Source organism: Mustela lutreola, chromosome 17 (assembly GCF_030435805.1).
Source record: "Mustela lutreola isolate mMusLut2 chromosome 17, mMusLut2.pri, whole genome shotgun sequence".
NCBI classification, from domain to species: Eukaryota; Metazoa; Chordata; class Mammalia; order Carnivora; family Mustelidae; genus Mustela; species Mustela lutreola.
Genome location: NC_081306.1, coordinates 42854034 through 42879340, shown reverse-complemented (window position 1 = coordinate 42879340; position 25307 = coordinate 42854034). Strand labels below are relative to the sequence as shown.

Sequence of the window (25307 nt, the reverse complement as noted above, 5' to 3'; positions counted from 1 at the left end):
GAAATTCTCTCTCCCTCTGGCCTGCCCCCCACTTGCACATGCTCTCTCTCTAAAATAAATCTTAAAAAAAAAAAAAGTGGTTAAGATGTTAAATGTTACATTATGTGTATTTTAACCCAATAAAAAGAGAGAAAAAAGCTACAATGAGATACCAGCTCATACCCATTAGGATGGCTATTATTTGATTTAAAAAAACCACAACAGGAAAATACAAGTGCTGGTAATGATGTGGAGAAACTGGAACCCTTGTGCACCATTGGTGGGAATGTAAAATGGTGTAACTGGCATGGAAAACAGTATAGTGATTACTCAAAAAAGTAAAAATAGAATTACCATATGATCCAGCAATTCTACTCTGGATATTTACCCAAAATAACTGAAAGCAGGTGGCCAGTGGGGCTTGTGTTTATGGGTTTAACAGCACAGTGGCAAAACAAGAAATAATTCATCTCAGGGCTTAGTGCAAAAGGAGCAAACAGGCATGCCTATCTTCTGGTCTTCCCCTGAAAAAGATGTATTTACATATTCTTAAGTCTGCTTCCAATCAGCCTGAATCCAGGTGCAGACTGAGACCATCCCCTTTAGGGCACTGAAATGTCCTGGCAAACCTTCAGCTACTGGGAGCCGCTAAGAACAAAGCAAGCTGGGAAATGTTTGACAACCAAGAACTAGGAAAGGGTTGAACCAGAAGGTTCATTTCTGACACAAGGTCACTCTAAAGGTGGCTGTTTTCCCTAATGCATAGAAACCAACAGAGTCAAAGAAAACGAAAAACAAAAACAAAAACCAGGAATACAATCAAATGAAAGAAAAAGATAAAATCTCATATGGGGCAACTGGGTGGCTCAGTGGGTTAAGCCGCTGCCTTCGGCTCAGGTCATGGTCCCAGGGTCCTGGGATCGAGCCCCGCATCAGGCTCTCTGCTCAGCGGGGAGCCTGCTTCCTCCTCTCTCTCTGCCTGCCTCTCTGCCTGCTGGTGATCTCTCTCTGTCCAATAAATAAATAAAATCTTTAAAAAAAAAAACATCTTAATGAAACGGGGACCAGTGATTTACCGGATAAAGAGTTCATGCCATAAAGATGCTCACCAAGTTCCGGAAAACATTGCATGAACAAAATGAGAATCCAGCTAAGAGAGAGAAAACGAAGTACCCAACAAGTCACGGGGTTGAGGAATACGATAACGGAACTGAAAAAATACAATGGAAAGATTCAACCACAGACACATGAAGTGGAAGAAAAGGTCTGTGGACTGAAGGACGGCGGAGCAGAACCAAAGCAGGAGAAGAGAAGAAAGGAAGGAAAAGAAAAAGAGTGAGCATATCTTAAGGGACTTACGGGCAATACCAAGAGAATCAACATTGACATTACAGGGGTCCCAGAAGGACAAGAAAGAGAAAGGGACAGACAACTTCTCTGAAAAAAAATAATACTGCATACTTCTCTAGCCTGGAAAAGGAAATAGATACCCAGAGTCCAAAGAATTCCAAAAAAGATGCACCCAAAGAGATCCACACCAAGCCCCATCGCAATTAAATTGTCAAAAGTTAAAGACAAGGAGGGAATCTTGAGAGCAACAAGGGAAAAACAACTTGGTACACACGAGGGAAGCCCCATTAAACTCTCAGCAGATTTTCAGCAGAAACCCTGCAGATCAGAAGGAAGTGAGGGGATAGATTCAAAGTGCTGAAAGAAAAAAACCTGCCCACCAAGAATACTGTACAGAGAGGCGCCTGGGTGGCTCAGTGGGTTAAGCCTCTGCCTTCAGCTCAGGTCATAATCCCAGGGTCCTGGGATCGAGCCCCACATCGGGCTCTCTGCTCAGCAGGGAGCCTGCTCCCCCTACCCCGCCTGCCTCTCTGCCTACTTGTGCTCTCTCTGTCAAAAAAAAAAAAAAAAGAGTTGAAGACGTTAATCACCACTAGACCAGCTTTACTGGTCTTTACTTCTTTAGGCTGAAATGAAATGGCACTGACTAGTAACAGGAAAACAGGCACCCATAAATATCACTGATAAAGTAAAATTCAGAATAATCTAATGTGGACATGGTGGGTTCACTTATAAATCTAGCATGAAGGTTCAAAGACAAAAATAGTACAAACAGCTGTACCTCCAATAATTCTGTAATGACATAAAAGACAAAAAGATGTAGATTGCAACATCGAAACCACAAAACGTGGGGGGCTGCGGAGTAAAGATGCAGAGCTTAGGCTGTGTGCAAATTTAAGTTGTTATTAACTAAAGACAGACTATTATCGGGCTCCCTGCTGGACGGGAATCCTGCTTCTCCCTCTGCCTACTGCGCTCTCTCTCTCTCTCTCTGACAAATACATAAATAAAATCTTTAAAAAAAAAAGAAAGAAAAAGAAAAAATAGACTTTAAGACAAAGACTGCAATACGAGACAAAAAATGTCATTATGTAATGATAAATGAATCAGTTCAACAAAGAGATATAACATTTATAAATATTTATGCACCCAACAAAGGAGCACCTAAATATACAAAGTAAATATTAATGGACCTAAAGAGAGAAACGGACAATAATATGTTAATAGTAGGGGACTTTAATACCCCACTTTCTTTCTTTTTTAAGATTTTATTTATTTGTTTGAGAGAGAGAGAGCATGAGAAGGGAGAAGGTCAGAGGGAGAAGCCGACTCCCCATGGAGCTGGGAGCCCAATGCAGGACTCGATCCTGGAACTCTGAGATCATGATCCGAGCCAAAGGCAGTCACCTAACCAACTGAGCCACCCAGGTGCCCTAGTCCCCCACTTTCATCAACAGATAGGTCATCCAGACAGAAAATCAATAAGGAAACACTGGCCTTAAATGATACAATAAGCCAGATGGACTTAACAGACATTTACAGAATGTTCTACCCCAAAGCAGTAGACTACACATTCCTCTCAAGTGCACATGGAACAGCCTCTAGGACAGATCACATGTTAGGCCACAAAACAAATCATAATAAATTTGAGAAGACTGAAATATTATCAAGCATCTTTCCTAGTTTTATGGTATAAAACTACAAAGTGATTTTAAGAAAAAATTGGAAAATGCACACATATATGGATATTACTGAACAACCCACGGGTCAATGAAGAAATCAAAAGAGAAACCAAAAATATCTTGAAGGGTATGTGGTTGACTCCGTTGGTGGAGTATACAACTCTTAATTTCAGGGCTGTGGGTTTGAGCCCCACACTGGGTATAGAGATTACTTAGAACCTTAAAACCTAAGAAAGAAAAAATGAAAAGGAAAAGAAAAAGAAAAAAAGGCCTTAAAGTCTCCATCTAAAAAGCGTTAGCGCTAATGAACAAATTCAGTAAAGTTACGGGATACAAAATCCATGTACAAACATCAGGTGTGGAGCACCTGGGTGGCTCAGTGGGTTGAGCCTCTGCCTTCGGCTCAGGTCATGGTCTTGGGGTCCTGGAATCAAGCCCCGCATCAGGCTCTCTGCTCAGCAGGGAGCCTGCTTCCTCCTCTCTCTCTGCCTGCCTCTCTGCCTACTTGTGATCTCTGTCTGTCAAATAATTTTTTTAAAAAAATCTAAAAAAAAAAAAAAAGACAGATGTAATATGTGCATTTTGCCGTTATGGAGGGGAAAATCCACGGTACCCTGGGCAGAGCTACGTAGTTGCAAGGTTTATTAAGTCCTGGTCAGGTCAGATTGGTTCACAACCCCTTTCCAGCCCACAGAGCACCTGCTGGGACACAGCGAACACCTGTGGGTAGAAGCGGTTTGGGGCGGTGTGGGGAGTCATGGCCAGGTAACTCTCAGAAACGGGCGGCAGCCAGCTCACTGCCCGATTCTTCAGACGACAGGCCAGTGCTCCCCCTGCTGCCTTAGAGCCCCGTGGAAAGCCCAGATTCTGAAACTAACTGGGGCATGTGGCTTTGGATTCTGCTACTTACAACTGGGGGGCCTTGGGCAAATTATTCAGCCTCTCTAGACCTCCTGCCAAACAGTTAATAACATGCTGTGGGGTCACTGGGTTTTCAACACACATGAAGTCCTCGCAAACACAAGTGGGAAGCCCTCTGCCAATGTTAGCTAGTACAATGCCTCAGCAGTTGGTTTGTGTTTTGGTTCTTTTTTTTTTCTCCCCCTTTGAAGACCTTTAAGGAACAAAGTTATTCCCAGTAGGTTAAAGGAGCTGAAATAGGTTTCTTAAGGGCTCGCTGGCTCTGGGAGCCCATCCACTCTTGTGCCAAAGCTTTGAAAGCCAAGGACAGGCACAGTGGCCCTGGGTGCCAGATTCCTCCAGTTCACCCCTCAGCTTCCCATTCCTGGTCTTGGTACCCCAAGGAACGGAGTAGGGACCATAAACCCCAGGAAGCAGTATATTGCCCAAGAGTGGCCCACACTTTGCTCCCCTTTTTCTTGCCAGTGCCCTGGGCTCTGACCATCACCTCTGAGCTGCCTCCAAGACCACAAAGACAACAGGCGGGGGGACCGTCTCTCTGGACCCCGGGCGGCAGCAGAGCTGAGCCCCGGTCAACCTCTGTCAGCAACCCAGGGCATTGCTTGTTAGCAAGAAAACCTAAGCACCACCCAGGACTGACTCAGTCTGGAAAGGACCCAGCAAGGTCCCCGCGGCAGTCCGTCCTGCCCACAGCTCCTTCTGTCGCTAGTTCTCTAGATGGCGACTCTGGGCAGAACACCCAGCAACAGGACTTTCCTGTACGTGAGGCAGAGTTTGCTGCCCCAGGATGGGAGCCCCGGGGCTTCTCCCAAGAGCAAGGACAATCTGGCCCTCAGGGGCCCAGGCGCCTGCCCTCCCACTGACCACTGAGCCGGACAGCCACACCCGGACGGGCCTCAACCTCCCTCCTGGGGTCATGCGGGGGCCAGTAAAGGTCAGGGTGCGGGCCAACACGTGCGCTGTCACCAGGGGGGCCTGGCCCTCGCTGCTGGAGAACTCAGAGCCAGGTAGGAGTCCTTGGTCTCTGTTCTCGGCCCAGCCAGCTCTGGAAGCCACTCGGGCCATGGCTGGCTGGTCAGGGCTAGGGAGCATCACGAAACATCAGAGTTGCAAGGCTGTCAACCTTGTCGTGCCCAGATGTCCCTGTGAGTGATCAGGGAGCCAGGACCACCGCAGGCCCCGGGGCTCCAAATGGCCCCATTCAAACTCCGGGCGAGTTCAAGTCCTGGAACGCCCCCTGCAGGCAGAGAGCTCGGCCTGCCTCCCCCCAGCTCCCCCTGCTTCTCTTCCTCCGGTTCCAGCTCAACAAGGCAGCAAAGGAGAGGATGTGCGAGCAACTTCACCCCTCCCCCCGGCACACCCCCAGAACACTCCAGCAGGCAGGGACCCCCGACCATTCACCTTGCACAGGGTGAGACCCGGGCTCTGGGCCTCGCTCCAGGCCTCATGACTCTGCGTCCACTTTTCTCTTTCAGTCGTGGTAAAACAGACGTAACAGAGAACAGCCCATTGTCACCGTGTTTGGAGCCACGGTTCAACGGAAGAATTCACCACGCTGTGCAACCTCACCACTGTCCACCTCCAGAACGTTCACATCCAGGAAACAACACCCCATTCCCGCCACCTAACGTCCTCCTGGTTCATTCACGTGGCAGCAGGTATCAAAATGTCCTTCCTTTGTAAGGCTGAGGACTACTCCGTAGTGTGGAGAGATCACCTGTGTAGTATCCTGTCGTGTGTCATGGACACCTGGGTTACTCCTACATCTTGGCGATGGTGAGCCCCGCTGCTACGAACAGGACCCCACAAACATCTGAGCTCTGGCTCTGCTCCCTTCGGGTAGGTACCTCCCGGTGGGATTGCTGGCCATCTGACACTCTTCCTAGCCATCAATTTCTCCAAAGAGCACAGGGGGCCAATATCCAAAACCATTGGCAATGGGCTTGACCATGGTCATTCTTTGACCCTCCCCTTCCTTCCAGCATAGCCTCAGGCATACAGGGGAGTTTTGGGGCTCCACCGAAGCCCTCTGAATTCTGGCACAAACCATGTCTCCCTGAGGGCCAGCCACCATCTCCTCGTGCTGTGGAAAGAAACTGGCCTCGGCGTCAGGAGCACTGGTTCCATGGGGTTTGTGGTGACAGGTCTCTAACCCCCTTCTCCAGTCCGGATTAAGACCGTTGGAGCAGGTGCCCTTGGAGCCCTGCCAGGGTCATAGTTCTCCGGCTCCAACCAATAGCCAAAATGCACCTTCCTTGGAGAAGGCTGAAAGGACCCTGGTAGACAGACAGACAGCAGCGGGGGACACGCAGATGTGCTGCTGGCCATGGCCTTGCCCAGCCTGAGTCCCTGGGCCTGTCCCCTACGCCAAGCCCCAGGCCCTCATGCAATAGCCTCAGCCTCTGGCCTAGACCTTGGGGACCTTGACCTTGGGTGTGCTATGCTGGGTAAAGCACTGGACGTGCAGTTCCCTTTCCAGATCCTTCTCTTCCCACCTTCTAGTTAGGGCCGCCTTCCTCCCAGGTCCAGCTCTGACCCTGCCTGCTGGAGGGAGCTGCAGTCCGAGCCTTGACCAGGCAATGCGTACCTTCAAGGTCTGCTCGTTCCAGTGCATGAGGAAGGCCAAGACGGCCACGCAGCCGCGGTTGATGCCCAGGGTGGAAAAGACCAGGATGACCGAGCCAAGCTGGAGGTGAATTTCTGCAAAAGGAAAGAAAGGGGTAGGAGGCCAGTGGGGGCTTGAATGTGAGTTGCTGCGTTCAGTGGGCCCGAGGTCCAGGAGCGAGTTCAGACCCAGCACAGCAGGGTCCTGGCTGGCCATGTCACCTCTCTGGGACACGCTTTTGTCACCTGGCAAACAGGGACCCTCAGACCTCACTGGCAGTTCAAGAGAACCACCCTGGGGGGGTCAGCATGATCGTGCAAAGGTCTTTTCTTGGCTCTCCAGGCTTCCAGCCCAGGAAGCTCCACCACCAGCTGGCCTCTCCGGCTGGGATGGACGAAGGGATGGTCCCTCCACACACACCCCCAACCCCAGCACTCGGGGACCGACAGAGGCAGCGTGGCCTGGCCTAGGTGTGAACCCTGACCCTGCCACTCACAGGGTGTGGGGCCTGAGCGTGGTACTCCAAGCCACCGTTCTGTCAACTAGAACCCGGGGGGTCAGTAGACTACCTGTGAGACTACCTATGAGACTCTGTGCTGTACCCAGCCCAGCACCTGGCCCAGGGAGGTCAGCTATAATCACACCTAAAGAAGCCCCTGAGGCTGTCTTGTAGGTGCAGAGGAAGGCCAAGCTGGCTTCCTAGGCTAGTCCCATCACCCCCCAAGCACCGGAGATAATCACAGACCGTCAGCACTGGAAGAGGACCACGAGCTCATGAGCCAGTACCTCATCATATGGACAAGGAAACAGAAGCACAGAACAGTTAAGGGCTTGCCCAGAGCCACCCAGCAAGGCAGGGCTGGAGAGGGACCCTCTCGGCCACAGGGCTCTGCCACCCTGCGGCAGGACACACGGCCAAGTGGCAACCTCAGATCCTAGTCAAGTGATAGCTGAACCTCCTGGGCAGATAAGGGACGTACTCTTCCAGCCCCCACAGGCGGCCAGACGAGCAGGGGCTGCACTGCGGTACAGCAGGTAGTCCCAGGCCGGGGCCCTGGACCCGACTCGACCTCACTCTCTCCAGCCACTGTGCTCTGGGGCAATCCTGAGACCCGAATGACTGACAGTTCCACCTTCCATGAGCGGTCATGGCCAGGTGTGGTGGGAGAGCTAAAGGGGCACTGTGCACACATGGGGGGATCGCGGAGATCAGAGCTGGGAGGGTCCCAGAGCTTTCTTTCTACCCTCCCCCCACCCACAGACCAGACAGGAGGGCAGGGACGGAGCCCAGGCCCGAGCAGGCCTCCCTGAATGCCTGCACCCACAGTGGACCAACAGGTGCTCACTGACCAAGAGGCTCGGTGAGGCCAGGACTGGGGCCTGGCCAGACCCTAGAGGGCCTAGCAGTCCAGCCAGGGCCACAACACGGGGCACTCAATGGGCAATGTGGAGCTCTTATTCAGCCCCACGTCCCCCAAGGTAGATGTGTCTGTCCACACTCCGAGAGCTCCCGAGGGCCAAGCTTGTCCTAGGGCCCGGCTGCCCTGGCTGGGCTGGTGCTGGGCCTGCCCTTCCTCTCCTCAGTGCTGGCTGTCACCCTCAGGAACAGGCCTGTGGACAAGGTGCCACAGCCCACTCTGGTCCCTGGGCACAGGCCAGCCATTGCCTGGTCAGAGATCGTTCCTTACCAAGGAAATGGCAGAGGTGCCGTAAAAAGGGGGAAATGTTGGCTTCTGGGGAATCTTCTATCTTGATGTGCAGAAGTTTGTCACTGTCGTCCACGAAACTAAACAGAAGGAAAGCCCAGGAAATCAGGCAGATTCGCAGACCGCCCCCCCCCATCCCCACCAGAGTGAGCCTTGTGCAGACGGGACCACATGGAAGGGATGCTGAAGATAAGTAGGTGGGCAAATGCCGAGCTGTCTCAGAAACCGGCACCTGCCTCGTGGGGGTGTCCGTTAGGTGAAGTCAGTTACTCCATGGAAAGCATTTGGCAATCTGCTTGGAAAATAGTAACTGCTCAATAAATGTGACATCATTATCATCAACCACTCATGGTGCTTCCTTGGAGTATGGTGCAGAAGACCAAATGAGGAAGGGAAGGAACTGGTAACGAGCTTGGAGAATGAACCTGCTATGTTGAATGGAGAAAGCCAGGTAAGAGCGATGGAGAGTGTTGGGGTGGCGGGGGGTTCTCTGAGATGGGGTGGTCAGGGAAGGCTTTGAGCAGAGGCTAAAGGAAGTGACGGAGCAAGCCAGGCAGCCATCTGAGGAAAGAGGGTTCTGGGTAGGGGAGAACACAAGTGCGAAGGTGCGGAGAGGCAGCATGTTTAATGAATTCAAGAAACAACAGAGAGGTGAGTTGCTAGAACTTCTGAACAAGGGGGAGAGAAGAGGGGGAGGAGGCATGCAGCAGGTTCTAGGAGAGGAGGCCTACAAGGAGCCTGCAGAATGTGTGGCACATAGTATGTGGGCAATGTTAGTTATGAAGACTGGTCTGCTGGTGACATTGGGCAGCATGTAGACCTCTGTAGCATGCAGAAAGCTGCAGCAGATTCAGAAACAAAAAGAGGCTGGTTTAGTTTCGGCACTTACAAGAACAATTCCCATCCATCCATCTGTCCGTTCATCCTTTCCTCCCTATCTCTCACTCTCTCTCTCCCTCCCCCATCTATCCATCCATCTATCCAACCATCAATCCATCCATCCATCTGTCCATCCATCCATCCGTCCATCCATCCATCCGTCCATCCAACCATCCATCCATCCAACCATCCATCCAACCATCCGTCCATCCATCCATCCATGCATCCAACCATCCATCCATCCGTCCATCCAACCATCCATCCATCCATCCATCCATCCATCCATCTGACCATCCATCCATCCATACATACATACATACAACCATACATACATACATCCAACCATCCAACCATCCATCCATCCACCCAACCATCCATCCATCCATCCATCCATCCATCCATCCAACCATACATCCATCCAACCATCCATTCCTTCTTCCCTCAGACACTCAATGCCTACTGTGTGCCAGAATTTGAGCTGGACCTTAATGGACAGAAGCTGAACCAAAGAGGGCCGGCATCTCCCAGCTTCAAGGAGTTCCCAGTCTAGTGGGGGAGGTGGACCTAGAAAGAAATAGCCCCAATCCAATGGGCTAGGTTTACGGATAAAGCCCTGCACATGATACTGGAGAGGAAGGGCAGGGAGAAGACGAGGAAGCTGGGGAAAGCTTCACAAGGTAGGAGGCATCTAGGTGGAGAAGGTGGAAGGATTCAAGGTTACTATGTAAATATCAACTGCATTTCTATACACCGGCAACAAACAGCCAGAAAGTGAAATTTTAAAAATACCATTAATGACCACCTCAAAAACACCAAATACTTGGGAAAAAAGCTGACACAAGATGCGCAAGTTTCCTGTACCCTGGAAACATTTTCGAGAGAAATCAAAGAGCAGAGTAAATGAAGGGACAGACCGTGCTCACAACCGGGAGACTCAACATGGGTAAGGATGTCAGTTCTCCCCAAATTGGCCTCTGGATTCAATTCTATCCTGAGCAATATTCCAGCAAGGTCTTTGTAAAGACTGACAAGAGGATTCCAAAGTGTATTGGACATGCAAAGGAGACAATTGTGAAAAAGAACAGAAGGAGAGGACCAGCTCTCCCGGATTTTACAATTATAAAGCTATAGTAGACAAGAGTGCAGAATTGATTGAAAGAAGAACACAGACCAATGCAAGAGAATCAAGAATCCAGTTATATGACATGGAGGTAGCTAGAGGGCATTATGCTGAGCGAAATAAGTTAATCAGAGAAAGACATTTGTCATATGATCTCCCTGATATGAGGAATTTGAGAGCAGGGCCGGAGATTGTGGGGGGGTAGGGTAGGGAAGGAAAAAATGAAACAAGATGGGATCGGGAGGGAGAAAAACCTAAGAGACTTTTAATCTCAGGAAACAAACTGAGGGTTGCTGGGGCGTGGGGGGAGGGATGGGTGGCTGGGTTATGGACATTGGGGAGGGTATGGGCTATGGTGAGTGTTGTGAAATGTGTAAGACTGACAATTCGCAGACCTGTACCCCTGGGGCAAATAATACATTATATGTTAATTTAAACAATTTACTGATTTAAAAAACTCCAGTTATAATACCACACACACACACACATATGGACAACTGATTTTCAACAAAGATATCTAATCAGACAACAGGAAAAAAACCCACCCAATAATGGCCTCCATATGCAAAACAATGAACTTTATTCTCCATCTGGCACTATATGTAAGAATTATTTCAAAATGGATCACAAGTTGTTAAAGGTATAACCATAAAACTTTTAGCAAAAAATATAGGAGAAAATCCTTGTTGAAACTCAAGTGTCTATACAAGCACGGGTCTCCTAGGACTCCGTTCTGCTCCAGTGGTATATGCTTCTATCCTGTACCAATATCACGACTTTCTTGTTGCTTAAGACTTGGTATCTGGTCAAACAAGTTTCCTATTTGTTGTTCTTTGATATTCAGCTACTTTGACTCTTTGCATTTCCATATAAATTTTAGAATTACTCTAAAACCTACTGGACTCTTATGGGCACTACACAGAATCAATAGATCAACTGGACAAGAACCAAGATCTTTACAAAATGGAGCTTCTAATCCACACCCACAGTACATCCTCCGTTTATTCAGGTAATTTAAAATAATATCTTAGGGGCACCTGGGTGGCTCAGTGGGTTAAGCCTCTGCCTACTGATCACGGCTCAGGTCGTGATCTCAGGGTCCTGGGATCGAGCCCCACATTGGGCTCTCTGCTCAGCGGGGAGCCTGCTTCCGCCTCTCTCTCTGCCTGCCTCTCTGCCTACTTGTGATCTCTCTGTCAAATAAATAAATAAAATTTTAAAAATAAAATAATATCTTCTATGGGGCCCCTGTATGGCTCAGTCAGTAGAATATGCAACTCTTGACCTCAGGGTTGTGAGTTCAAGCCCCACATTGGGTATTGAGGTTACTTAAAAAAAATTTTTTTAATAGGGCACCTGTGGCTCAGTCGCTTAAGCATCTGCCTTCAGCTCAGGTCATGGGTCCAGGGTCCTGAGATCAAGCCCCGCATTGGGCAATCCTTGTTCAGTGGGGAGCCTGCTTCTCCCTCTCTCTGCCTGCTGCCCGCCCCCCTGCCTGTACTCTCTTTCTCTGTCAAGTAAAAAAATAAAATCTTTTTTTAAAAATTCTTTTAAAAATATAAAATAAAACCTGTTTGTTCAGGTAAAATCCTTTTTTTAGGATTTTATTTATTTATTTGATCAGGGTAGGGGGTGGAAACAGAGAGGGAGGGAACACAAGCAGGGGAAGCGGGAAAGGGAGAAGCAGGCTCCCCACAAAGCAGGGAGCCCTACTCAGGGCTCGATCCCAGGACCCTGGGATCCTGACCTCAGCCAAAGGCAGACACTTAATGACTGAGCCACCCAGGCGCCCCTATTCAGGTACCTTAATAATTCCCAGTCGTGTTGTGTAATTTTCTGGTAAGATCTTACACATCCTTAATCAGGTAGAATCCTAGGCACTTAATATTTTTATGCTATTGTGTGTTTTTAAATGTTCAGTTTGTTTCTTGTTTGCAAAAAAACAATTGATGTTTGTATATTTCTGGAACCCAGAAGACTTATTTAAGTCTAATAATCTCTCCGTAACTTGTTTCCGCTTCTCTGCTTATATAATTATATTGCCTGATTAATTTTTTTCCTTTCAATTCCTATCTTCTTTCTGTCAAATTCACTAACCAGAACCTCTAATACAGTGTTAAACAGTGACAGCTCGGCATCTTTGCCTGGTTTCCAGACCCAGAGGGAAAATTTCCAATATTTTATCATTAAATGTGATGTTCGCTGTAGAGATTTTTATAGATTTTTTTTTCATTTGATCAAAATTCCCCTTGATTCCCAGTTTGCTTAGAGTTTTTCTTTAAATCGTGAATGTACAGTAAATATTAAATGCTTTCACTGCATCTATTGAAATAATCCTGACTTTTCCTTTAGGTTATTGATACGGTTAACTACATGGACAGATTTTTCAGACGCTGAAACACCCCTGTACCCTTGGAATAAACCCAATTTAGTGATCACGTATCCGCCTTCTCCTCTTGCTCTGTGGTCAGCGTGCTAATATTTTGTGTAGGATTTTTACATCTCTGTATATGAAGAAAATTAGTCTACAGTTCTCCTGCATTATGTTGTCAGATTGTAAAATCAGAGTTATCCTAGTCTCATAAAACGGTGAAAATTATTCCTCTCCTTTATTCTCTAAAAGAGAAATTTAATATTGGCTTATTTCCTCCTTAACGATTGGGTAAAATTCTTCACTGAAGCCTGAATTTTCTCTAGAAGAAATTTATTAGTTACTGATACTAATCAAATTTTCCATTTTGTAGGATGTCAATTTTGATAGGTTGTATTTTTTTAAAATTCATTCATCTAAATTTTCATACTTATAGTTAGGTTTTCATATATCCTAAGATCCTTTTAATGTTTATAGAATAAGTAGGGTCTCTTTTTAAAAATGGCTATTTGTACCCTTTTTTTGCCAATGATTTATCAGATTTATTAGTTTTTTTTAAAAACTACTGTGACTTTCTTAAACTTCTCCATTTCGTTGTTTCTATTTCAATAATCTGCTACTACTATTCCTTCCCTCTTCATTATTTGGGTTAGATTACTGTTCCTTTGGTCCTTCCTTGAAATGACTAGCCCTGCTTTTTAATAGATGCATTTAAGACTATAAATTTCCCTTTACCCACAGCTTAACTGCACTCTACAAGTTTTGATACATTATATCTTTGCTATCCTGTAGTTGAAAATATTTCCTCATTTCCATCAGGAGTCCTTCTTTAACCCATGCTATTTAAAAATTTATTTCTAGGGGCACCTGGATGGCCCCAACTCCTGGTCTCAGCTCAGGTCTTGATCTCGGGGTTGTGAGTTCAAGTCCCGCATTCACTCAAGCCCCGCAGCCCTTCATGCTGGGCATGGAGCCTGCTGAAATAAATAAAAATAAAAATTTATTTCTAAGTGTCCAGTAATTTTCTGGTTATATTTTTAAATTCTTGCTTTCTAACTCCTAATAAGCTTTCTAACTTCTAACCTTCTATGTTGAAAAACAACTGTATGTGATTTTAAATCTTCTGAAATTGGTGGAGTCTTACGTTATGGACCCTCATGCTGTCGAGTTTTATAAATGCTCCCCCACGGAAACTTATTTTTTTTTTTTAAGATGTTATTTATCTGCGAGTGTGAGTGAGGGAAGGGGGAGAGGGAGAGAAGCAGACTCCCCACTGAGGAAGCCTGACCTGGGGCTTGATCCTATGACCACCACACCGTCCCCTCCCACGAGATCATGACCTGAACCAAAATCAAGAGTCGGACGCCCAACCTACTGAGCCACCCCGGCGTCCCCCTCCGTGTAAATGTTTTTAAAAATACAGACTCAGCAGTTGCAGGATGCCATTTTTCTGTTTCTCTTATAAAGATAATTTTTTTTTTCTTTTCTAGTCTGTTGATATGGTAAATTACATTGATTTCCTCATGTTGAACCAAAGAGACCTTCCTGGAAGAAATACATGGTCATGTATTTCTCTTTATATAATTTTGTTAAGTTTGCTAAAATTTTTATCAAGGATTTTTATACCGGTGTTCACGAGGTTTGTGGTTTTCCTTTAATATAAAGTCTTTGTCAGCTTCGGGTATCAGAGTAATGATGGTCTCACATAAGTGAATAAGAAAGTGTCTTCTCCTGTTTTCTGGAAGACTATGTAGATCAGTATTATTTCTTCCTTAAATGTTCAGCTGAACTCACCAGTGAAGCTATATGGGCCTGGAGTCCTCGTTGTGAAAAGGTTTTTAACTATGAATTTAATTCCTTTAACAGGTAGGGGTCTATTCTATGATCCATTTTTTTTGTTAAACGAGCATGGATAGCTTGAGTCCTTTAAGGAATTGGTTCATTTAATTTAAATTTCAAACACACTGACAGAAAATCACTCATAACATTTCCTAATTATTTTTAAATTTTCAGGTAAAGTTTTACTGAGATCACTGTAGATTCACTTACAGTTGTAAGAAATACAGAGAGATCTACTGTACCCTTTGTTTGCATAGTTTCCCCAGTGGTAACATTCTGCAGAACTGTAAGAGCACAACCAGGATATTGATACTGATACAATCCATCAATTGTATTCAGATCTCCCCAGTTTTGCTTGTATTTTGTTCAAGTGTGCATGTGTGTGTGTGTGTGTGTGTGTTGTTTTCTATTCACTTACTTCTGCTCTTATCATATAATTTCCTTCCTTCCTCCTTCTTATGTATTTTAATTTTTTTTTTTAAGTTGGAAGTTTAGGACCTTGATTTGATTTGAAACTCTTCTAATAGAGGCATTTAGGCTATAAATTTCCCTCTATGTACTGCTTTAGCTGCACCCACAAATTTTGATATGTGGGGTTTTATTTTCATTCAGTCCAAAATACCTTCTAACTTCCCTTTTGGTTTCTTTGTGACCCATAGGCTACTTAGAAATGTACTGCTTAGTTTCCAAGCATTTGGGATTCTTCCCATATTTCTTGTTCGGTTTATTGGCTTCTAACTTAACTCCACTGTAGTCAGAGAGCATAATTTTTTATAACAAATTATTTTTCTTTTGATATTTGTTTTAATACCCAGAATAGTATATCTTGTCAAAAATATTCCATGTTCTCTTGAGAAGAATGTATCCTGTAGAACACATTCAAAGACCAGAAGAACACTACTGTTATTGGGTGAAATGTCCTATAATTGTCAGTTAGGCAATTTTGCTCTTCTAGTCTTTGAAATTATGACCTATTTTCTGTGTATTGATAGAGAGATTGAAATCTGATTATAACTGTGGATTACTCTAGAATCTATGGTCCAGATTAGTTGATCATCTTCTCATAATGAAATGACCCTCTAGATCTGGTTGTATTCTTTGCTATAAAGTTCAGTTTATCTAATAATGGAGTCACTCCAAAAGTTGTTTTTTTGTTTTGTTTTGTTTTAATTAGTCATAGCCTTAAGTATCTTTTTCCATCCATTTTAACCTATCTTCATTTTTTATTTTAAAAGTATGTTTTGAGGCACCTGGGTGGCTCAGTGGGCTAAAGCCTCTGCCTTTGGCTCAGGTCATATATCAGCATCCTGGGATCGAGCCCCACATCAGGCTCTCTGCTCAGCAGGGAGCCTGCTTCCTCCTCTCTGCCTGCCTCTCTGCCTGCCTCTCTGCCTACTTGTGATCTCTCTCTGTCAAATAAATAAATAAAATCTTTAAAAAATAATAAAAATAAAAAAATAAAAAGTATGTTTCTGGGGCACCTGACAGGCTCAGTCAGAGAAGCATTCAACTCATGATCATAGGGTCATGGGTTCAAGCCTCACACTGGGTGCAGAGATTACTTAAATATATAAACTTTAAAAAAAGATAAAGTTTCTTGTAGATCGCCTACAACACCTCTGCCTTTAAATTGGGGGTAATTAGACCACTTTCACTTAGTGTGATCGTTGACAATCATCCTGCTGTTTCTTTTCTATTGGCCTCATCTCTGTTTTGTTCCTTTTTTCTTGCCTTCTTTGGGATATTTTAAATTCCATTTTTTCTTTTTTTTGTCTTATGAATTATAACTGTTTTATTTTTTGTTTTGTTCTAGCTTTTGGTAGTTACTTCAGAATTTCCAGAACACATCTTCAACCTTTCACACCTATACCACTTCATGTAGAGTAAGACCCTTACAAGGGTCTACTTCTTCTTTTTTTTTTTTTAGATTTTATTTATTTATTTAGAGAGAGAGAGCGAGTACAGGCAGACAAGAGTGGCAGGCAGAGGCAGAGGGAGAAGCAGGCTCCCTGCCGAGCAAGGAGCCCGATGTGGGACTCGATCCCAGGATGCTGAGATCATGACCTGAGCTGAAGGCTGCCGCCCAACCAACTGAGCCACCCAGGTGTCCCCCAAGGGTCTACTTCTATTCAGCCTCTTCCTGCCTAGGAAGCTGTGGGCACACATATTACTTCTACACATGTCATAATCTCAAAATACATTGTTACTATTTTTTCTGTGGCCAATTAGGTTTTTTTTTGTCTTGTTTTTGTTGTTTTAGAGGGTGGGAGGCAGAGGGAGGGGGAGAGGGAGAATCTTAAGCAGGTTCCAGGCCCAGCACAAGCCTGACAAGGGGCTCAAACTCATGAACCTGGGATCATGACCTGAACCAAAATCAAGAGTCAGATGCTTTAACTGACGGAGCCACCCAGGTGCCCCTTGTGATCAGTTATGTTTCGAAGAGATCTAACAGTGACAGCGAAAGTGTTTTACATTTATCTACATAATTATTTCTGGTGATAAACTTTGTTTATGGTTTTTATCCAACATAGGAATTTGTTTATGAACCAGCAGTCTGCTATAGGAGCCCCAGTGGACTAAGGGGTCACTTCTCAGAGGCCCTGAGAAGTTGGGTAAATGGAATTCTCTGCACCATAATGGTAAACACCAGGAAAACCCTCCTTTTGCTGAGATCTGAAGGGTAAGTAATGGGTCTCGAGGCAGAGGATGCCATGGCCAAGCCAGGAAACAGACTACAAACCACGAACAGAGGAAGGAAGTACAGAGCCTATACTAGCGGATGCCGATTTCTAAGGCCCTTTCCGCTCTAGAAATGCATGGAACTAGGAATCTTATGTAAATGCTTAATTTAAAAAAAAAGAAAATCAATAGTATTTCTACTCACAATGGCCCCGTCTCCATGGAGACATTGACATGTGCTTTGATTTTCAAATCCTTCTGAATTTTCGGGTCGCAGGCTTGCCTGAAATTGCCCAGGTAGAGCTTGCCTGGAATTATTTCAGCAGGGTAGGGCTGAAAGGCATCCAGTTCCTGAGGGAGAGGAAGGAGAGAGGCTGCTGTACAGAATACATGAGCTGTAGGCCATAGGGTGAGATATTCTTTCCCCAGGGAAGAAACGGTTTTTGTTTTCTGTCTCTTGAAATGTGGCTCGGTGTTAGAAAGATAATCTAGAATAATGAATGAGACTGACTGGCAGGAGGAGTGAGAAGGCTGATAGTCATAGGATGGGGTCACTGAGCCACAGGACAGCACGCTGCATCCCAACACGGACACCCCACTTACCCCCCATGGCACCTGTGGGCACTTTTCTGGGTGCACAAAGATTGGCCTCTGATAGCCCTCGATGCAGAACTGCATAAATCCAGGGTATATCCAGTAGGGGGAAAGGGGAGGGTGGGAAGATTTGTATTATTACTTTTTTTTTTAAGGTTTTATTTATTTATTTGACAGAGAGAAATCACAAGTAGATGGAGAGGCAGGTAGAGAGAGAGAGAGAGGGAAGCAGGCTCCCCGCTGAGCAGAGAGCCCGATGCGGGACTCGATCCCAGGACCCTGAGATCATGACCTGAGCCGAAGGCAGCGGCTTAACCCACTGAGCCACCCAGGCGCCCCTGTATTATTACATTTTTTAAAAAGATTTTATTCATTTATTTGACAGAGATCACAAGTAGGCAGAGAGGCAGGCAGAGAGAGAGGGGGAAGCAGGCTCCCTTCTGAGCAGAGAGCCCGATGCGGGACTCGATCCCAGGACTCTGAGATCATGACCTGAGCCGAAGGCAGAGGCTTAGCCCACTGAGCCACCCAGGCGCCCCTATTATTACATATTATAATTATATTCTATTATCATTGAAGGGACAGCTCCTTTATTATATAATTATATATTTATATTAATGACATAATTGTACTATATTTCTGGAGGCCACCAGAATTTTAACACCTTCTTAAAAGCAAAAAAAAAAAAAAAAACAAAACAAAAAAAACACCCACACTGAAACTACTCACAGAGAGCCTATGTGTCATTAGGAAGTGAATTCTGGCGAGTTCTGACGTAGGTAGGTAGGGAGGCCAGGACACCACCTCATGGAAGCTCCCTGGAATCCCAGGTCCAAAGTTATGATACGAAAAATTGGGGTCTCTTTGGAAAACAAAGACACGATGAGAAAAACTAATCCCACATTCCTCCAAAACGTGTCCTAGGAAACGGTGGTCCCTTCCAAGGCACTCTGGGGAAAAGGGGTGTAAAGAATCAAAGACATACGGGGAACAGCACCTAGGATATCCCGGTATCAGAAATTCACAACGCACATAACCAAGGAACGGCAGGAGAAGGAAAAAGCAGTAAAAAAAAAAAAAAAAAAAAAAAAAAATCCACTAACCACAGCCACTGTGGAAAACAGTATGGAGTCTTTTCAAAAACTTAAAAATAGAACTACCAAATGATCGAGCCATGCCACTTCTTGGGACATATCCAAAGGAGAGGAAATCACGGTGTTGAGTACCTCCCGTGCTTCCTCCAGCATTACTCACAGCAGCCAAGACACAGAAACAACCTCAGTGTCCACCAACAGATGAACAGATAAAGAAAACACGGCCTGTGTCCAGAATGGGCTATTACTCAGGCGTCAGAAAGAAAGATCTCCCACCATTCCTGACAATGTGGGTGGGCCCTGAGGGCACAGGAATATGGCATCTTATTGCTTCATTTTATTTTGCTTTGAAGATGCTGCCATTTTGGGACGCCTGGGTGGCTCAGTGGGTTAAGCCTTTGCCTTCGGCTCGGGTCATGATTTCAGGGTCCTGGGATCGAGTCCCGCATCGGGCTCTCTGCTCAGCAGGAAGCCTGCTTCCCTTCCTCTCTCTGCCTGCCTCTCTGACTACTTGTGATCTGTCAAATAAATAAATAAAATCTTAAAAAACAAAAAGGTATGTCCATTTTTTTAGACATAATGTTCTTGCCCACTTAACAGACTGCAGTACAGTCTAAACATAACTTTTATACACAGCAAAAAATTCATTTGCCTTGCTTTACTACAATATGGGCTTTATTGTAGTGGTCTGGAACCAAACCCACAATATTCTCAAGGCATGCCCATAAGTCACACGGAGAAAGCTACTGCAGGATCTCACTTATACGCGGGAGCTGAAAAGGCCAAATTCACAGAAACAGAGAGCAGAACGGTGGTTGGCAGGGGCTCAGGAGTGGGGGAAATGGGAGATGTTGGTCAAAAGGGCACGGACTTCCAGACGTAAGAGGCGCAAGTTTTGGCAATCTGGTCACAGCATGGGGACTTCAGTTAACAATACCGTATTACATACTTGAAAGTTGCTGGGAGAGTAGATCTTAAACGTTCTCACCATCAAGTACACAAAATGGCAACTGGTTAAGATGATGGATGGGTTACTCAACCCTACTGGGTTGATCCTTGCACAATATATAGATGTATCAAGTCAACACCTCATGCACCTGAAACTTACATGTGTTCTGTGTCAATTTTATCTCAAGAAAATTGAAGGGAAATTTTACAGAATCTGATTGTTCCAAGAATGTCAACCAAGTTGTTTAAAAAAAATTGTCATCGAATAGTAATTTATAATTTATAATATATATATTTATAAACTAGTTGGAAAACAGCCAGTAAAACATGGCAGGCTAATGCTATTCCCAAATGGTACCTCCTGGGAACTGCGGAAAACCTTCCTAGTGGTTCCTTGGGCAGACGTTTTGTAGCCCAGATGTTTATAATGGCACAGTGGCTACAGGTTTATTATTGACATGCATTGCAAATTATTTGTGCTATTTAGTACAATAAAAACTAGACAGGGGCGCCTGGGTGGCTCAGTGGGTTAAGCCGCTGCCTTCGGCTCAGGTCATGATCCCAGGGTCCTGGGATCGAGTCCCACATCGGGCTCTCTGCTCAGCGGGGAGCCTGCTTCCTCCTCTCTCTCTCTGCCTGCCTCTCTGCCTACTTGTGATCTCTCTTTGACAAATAAATAAATAAAATCTTTAAAAAAAAAAAAAACTAGGCATAACCTCAAGAAAACAAACAAAACCCCCACCCACGTTGTATAAATTGTGGTTTCCAATACAATCTGTTTAGAAGTCCTTTTGGGAAATGCTGACCTATGTAATTTCAAAGGTCAAACCTAGTTCTAAAATTCCTCGGGCTCCGAGTGGGACTCAGAAGAACTGCAGGCCTCCTGCCCTTAGCCCACACCCCTCCCAGTGAGCTTAACTGCAAGCCGACATCCTTCCCAAGCTGTCAGCCTCAAAAAGCCTTTCTCGAAGAACGGACGGCAAGCCAAGCCAATGCTTAAGTGTGCAAAAGGGACACAGGACACTTCTACCTGCAGGCAGGCCCGCTCCATACGACCCAAAGCTTCCCCAGGGCTCGGGCTGACTGCACCCAGGACGCTCAGCTTGCTGGAGCCAAAGGACATCCCCCAGCGTCATCCAGAAAATGTCCCTGAACACCCGACACAGACCTATCAACTCTTCCTGCTGCTTCCAAACCCGCTTCCTTTCCTGCGGCTGCGTGGCAGAGGAAAACAGGCCGGGCTGGTGAAAGCAAGAGTGTGTTAGTTCTAGATGCCATGCCTTTGACGCCCATATCCATGAGGATGTCCAAACTGAGCCCACAGCCCTCCCCAACACTGCCTCCACCTCCCGTGCCCCCCACCTGTCACCCACACCAAGAACCCGGGCACTGATCCCAGGCTCCTCCCCCCCCCAGGCTCCTCCCCCCCCCCCCGGAAGTCTCACTCACCCACCCCGTGTCTCATCAGTGCCACTGCCCAAGTGCTTCCCGAATCTGTCACCTACTCGCCATCAGGGGCTTCCACCTTCCCCAGACCCACCCAGCAGCCCCTACGGGTCTGCTTTCCAAAACCATGACCGCTGCGGAACTTTGTCGAGCACCAGTCCTCCCCAAACCCCAGGGCTCACCACCCTCTCTCTGGTGTGGGCTTCACGTTGTAGCCCCAACACCTCTTGCTCCCAGCGAAATCTCATTTAAGGGAGGCCACGTGTAAAGCAGAGGAAATGAGAAGTCGCTCTATCTAAAGGCCACGTTCAGCACCGCCACCCGCCCTCCTAGAAGGAGCTCCTTGGGGAGCAGCAGGGATACCCCTGTTTTCCACCATCTCAGAACATGTAGGAGGGAACTGGGGCTTTCATCCTTGCCCCGGAACCACTCACAAAGGTCCCGAAGCGGGGAAAGACTAACACGAGGTGCCTACACTCTATGGAAGGCCACAGACCCCTAGGGCAGAGCCCCTGCTAGCTGCCACCACCAAGAATCCACGCACCACGCTTCCCAGTCTACACAAGCGGGGCAAGGGTAAGTCACAGGTGTAGACACACATCAACATGGACCAAAACATACGGTTAATTACGTGCTGTTCCTTCGATGTCGACAAACGTACTTACAGGTTACCGAGCCTTACGGAAGCTTGTTTTCCAAGGGAAGGGAGTTATCAGCAGGATGAGGTTTTTAGAGAAATGCTTATTTTGCACATGGAAAAGCCAGTAAAGGCTGCTCCTCTAGGCGTGAGCAGGACTTGGGCAGGACGGGGAGACTGATGTCCACCAGCAGAGCTAGAGATCATTGTGTGAAGGAAAGCAGATGGGGGCGGGGGGGTCATGGACTGCCCCAGTGAAACCAGGAATTGGGGGGAGGGGAGGGCTCGTGGCAGGAAGTCCCAGCTGGCTTTCTCTGAAAGATCCTTAGTAGCAGAAGGGGCCCCTGAGCTGGGCCCCAAGGAAACCAGCAGCTCAGGCCACCAGCAACATCCAGAATGGGGTTGGACAGAGTGAGGGGGCACGGCCCTAACACTGACGGGCAGCCCGTCCCTCAAGACACGCCCCACCCTGGACCCCCAGCACCGAAGTCACAGGTGGGTTGAAAGCAGGGAAGAGAGGAGAGGTCCCCACAGCTAACCCACACCCCTGGCCACTCCCACCCCCCCAGGCCCCCACCCCCCCACAACTGAAGACTGCCCAGCTTTGGGGGGGATGGGAAGAGCCGAGACTTGACTCAGAGCGGACACTGGAATGCTAACATAGCCCGGCTTGTACTGGCCCCATTGCTTTTCCTTTCTTTTAGGAAATTATTTCGAAAGCCTAAGTAGAGAGAACAGTGTAATAAACCCCCGGTGGATTCTAACGGCCTGTTTAGTTTTAACCCTATCCTCACCATTCCCCAACACACCCGGAGAAGGAAATGCCAGGGGTCATGCTGTTTAACCCCATAAACGTTTCATTCTGTATCTCTGAAAGATCCGGGTAACACACACACATTTCCCCGATCACTTTATGGTCAGGTTGGCAGTGGCCAGAACTTCCAGAATCTGCCCAAGATGCAGCTAAGGGCTAAGAGCCAAAGGTAATTACTAGAAAGAATGAAGCCCCAGCGTGTCTACAGCCCACTGCACCCAGACTCCAGTAAGCACCCACCACCCTGCTTGCTGCCCTCCAGGGACCAGCCCCCACCTGTAGGCCATGGCCACCGGGGCCTGCCTCAAGCCTGCCTCCACACATCTCTCTTCCTGGCAAGCTCCTCCTCCTCCTTCGGGGCTGGCTCCAGGAGGGGCCTCACCTCTGCGTTCTAGACACTCGCTGTTCCCTCTAGGCAAGAACTCCTCATCTTTTTTGTGCTAACCCATGTTTTTTGTGTCCTCTGGGCTTGTGGGTCCAGACAGCTGAGAACGGAGAGGCGCCCTTGCCTGTCTTTGACGACAACGGCCCGCCCTCCAAAGCTCCCCCCGGGGACCCCTGCCCCCTGGGCGGGCCTCACCTGTACCCTCGTGGGAGGAGAAACTCACCCTCGTGGCCTGGACCTCCTGGCTGCCCCAGGTCTACTTCCCAACCAGTGTCCTCCACCCCTTCCATCCGCGTCGCCCGCCTCGTCTTCCCCTACCCGGCTCCCCATCCCTCGGTCCCCGGGGTGGGGGCGGGGGAGACAACGCATCCATCCAAGCAGGCCTGGGCTCAGCACCCCGCCTCACCTGCGGCATCCAGATGATCTTCTGCGTCCGGAGGAAGTGGTACGTGGCCGAGAAATGCTCGTAGCCCCCTCTCAGGATGCACACGGGGTGACGGGTGAGGGCGGCCAGCGCTCTGCCACACTCCACGGCCGCTCCGGGAACCAGTTCTAAGAACAGAGACCACAGAGGTGAATGGCCCCCCGCGTGCTCACCGTTTGCCTAAAGCTCTGGCCGAGGGCCACTCGATTTGGAAATGTAGCGGTCTAGGACCCCGAAGCAGCTCTAAAGGGAGGGGAGTGTTAGCAGCTCAAATTTAAACAGCTACCTGCTACCAAGTAAGCTGACCCTTCCCCTCTGTAAACCCTCAGACCACCTAGATCTCTGCGTTACCTCGAGGAGAAAGGATTTAACAGAAGGGACTGGTCTCTATACGCATCACCTATCGTGTACTGTACCGTTCCCCCGAAGCGGGAAGGTAATGGTTCTCAGCATATCCACAGCGCTGTGCGACCATCACCCCCAAAAGTAACCCATACGGGTTAGAAGGTTTTACTCTTCTTTCTTCAAACACCCAGCCGGAGGCGACCACTGACCCAGTTTCTCTCTGGGGATTCGCCTGTTGTGGACGTCTCGTACAGACGGAGTCCTACGGTGTCTGGTTTTGTGTCTGGCTTCTTCTGCCTCACAGAGGGGTCTCCCAAGTTCATCGCTGTCAGTACTGCGTTCCCTTTCAGGGCTGAGTGCTCCTCTGCGTTTATCCGCGTGTCAGTCGCGGTGCACGGGGTCATGTCCGCTTCCCGGCTGCTGTAGATGGGTGGACACTCGTGTGCACGTGTCTTCCCCTCCCTTGGGTCCGTACCTCGGAGAACTGAGCTGTGCACACCATAACTCTGCGTTTAACTTTTTGACGGAAACACCAAACTGGTCCCTAGCACCCGATCTGACAGCTCTGACCCGTGGAGCAGGGGTGTTTTAGTTTCTCGACCGCCTCATCAACCCGTGAGTATCAATCTTTGTGCTCCCGGCCATTCTCATGGGAGTGAAGGGACAGTGCACTGTGCTTTTGACATTGATTTAATCTTAAATGCCTTCACTGCTCTGCAGAATCACTGGGAGACTGTATGCAAATTAGATATCTATCAGCAAGTTTGCATAATTAAGGCCAAGCTCAGAGACTCCCCACCCAACCCCAGGCCAGGATCTAAGCCCTAAAGACAAATGCCTCGCTGGAGACCCTGGGGAGCCAGCTGAAAGGGGCTGCTGAGGACAGTGGGGGCCTGAGATGTGTCTCGGGGACTGGATCTGGAGAATCCAGAACCTTGGAGTCCGCAGCCAGGCCAGGAGAGGCACTGTAGCTGGCGAAGACAGGAGCCAAACCCTATCCTAGAAGGCCCGGCTTCGAAGCCAGAGTCCCCGGGTGTCCCAACACCATCTCCCTCTTGAGCAACAGACTGAATAATGGCAGAGGGGTCAGAGGGTTCAGGAGAGGGGAGTCCCAGGAACACTGCTGCTGCCTTTAAACCAGACAGCTGCTCCCCCCAAGGTCATATGACCTGCCAGGGGCCCATTCACTGGGGTGCCACAGGGGTCAGTGCTGGAGAAAGGCCAGTTTCCAGGAGAATGATTAGAGACTCCAGAGGAAAGCCAGGAGGACAGTCCAGGGCCCAGGCTACCCGGCCACAGATAGGACGGGGTTATTAACATTAAATTTATTTTTAATCCCATTAATCTTGAGTTCTCCAATGACCCAAAGCTTCTCACTTTGAATTGGGGCACCCACTGCTCCAGGAGGACAGGAAACCCCATCCAGGCCAAGGGGCTCTCTACTTAGCAGTGAGCTTTAAGTTCAGTTACTTTTGGTCCTTTGCCAGGC

General features: G+C 47.6%; 1 protein-coding gene across 4 annotated transcripts in view; it reads right to left on the bottom strand.

Annotated features, from left to right (window-relative positions):
* Nucleotides 1-25307, bottom strand: part of STYXL1 (serine/threonine/tyrosine interacting like 1) — a 55319-nt gene that overhangs the window by 3617 nt on the left and 26395 nt on the right. For 2 of the 4 annotated variants that reach the window (XM_059155139.1, XM_059155138.1), the window contains exons 5-8: nucleotides 23456-23601; nucleotides 17337-17482; nucleotides 8226-8323; nucleotides 6520-6632 (exon numbers count right to left, since the gene is read on the bottom strand). In XM_059155139.1, the coding sequence (XP_059011122.1) occupies nucleotides 6520-6632; nucleotides 8226-8323; nucleotides 17337-17482; nucleotides 23456-23601 (503 nt within the window). Of the gene's footprint in view, nucleotides 1-6519; nucleotides 6633-8225; nucleotides 8324-17336; nucleotides 17483-18454; nucleotides 18588-23455; nucleotides 23602-24027; nucleotides 24203-25307 lie in introns of those variants that run through there. The other 2 variants (XM_059155142.1, XM_059155141.1) reach the window with 2 other exon arrangements.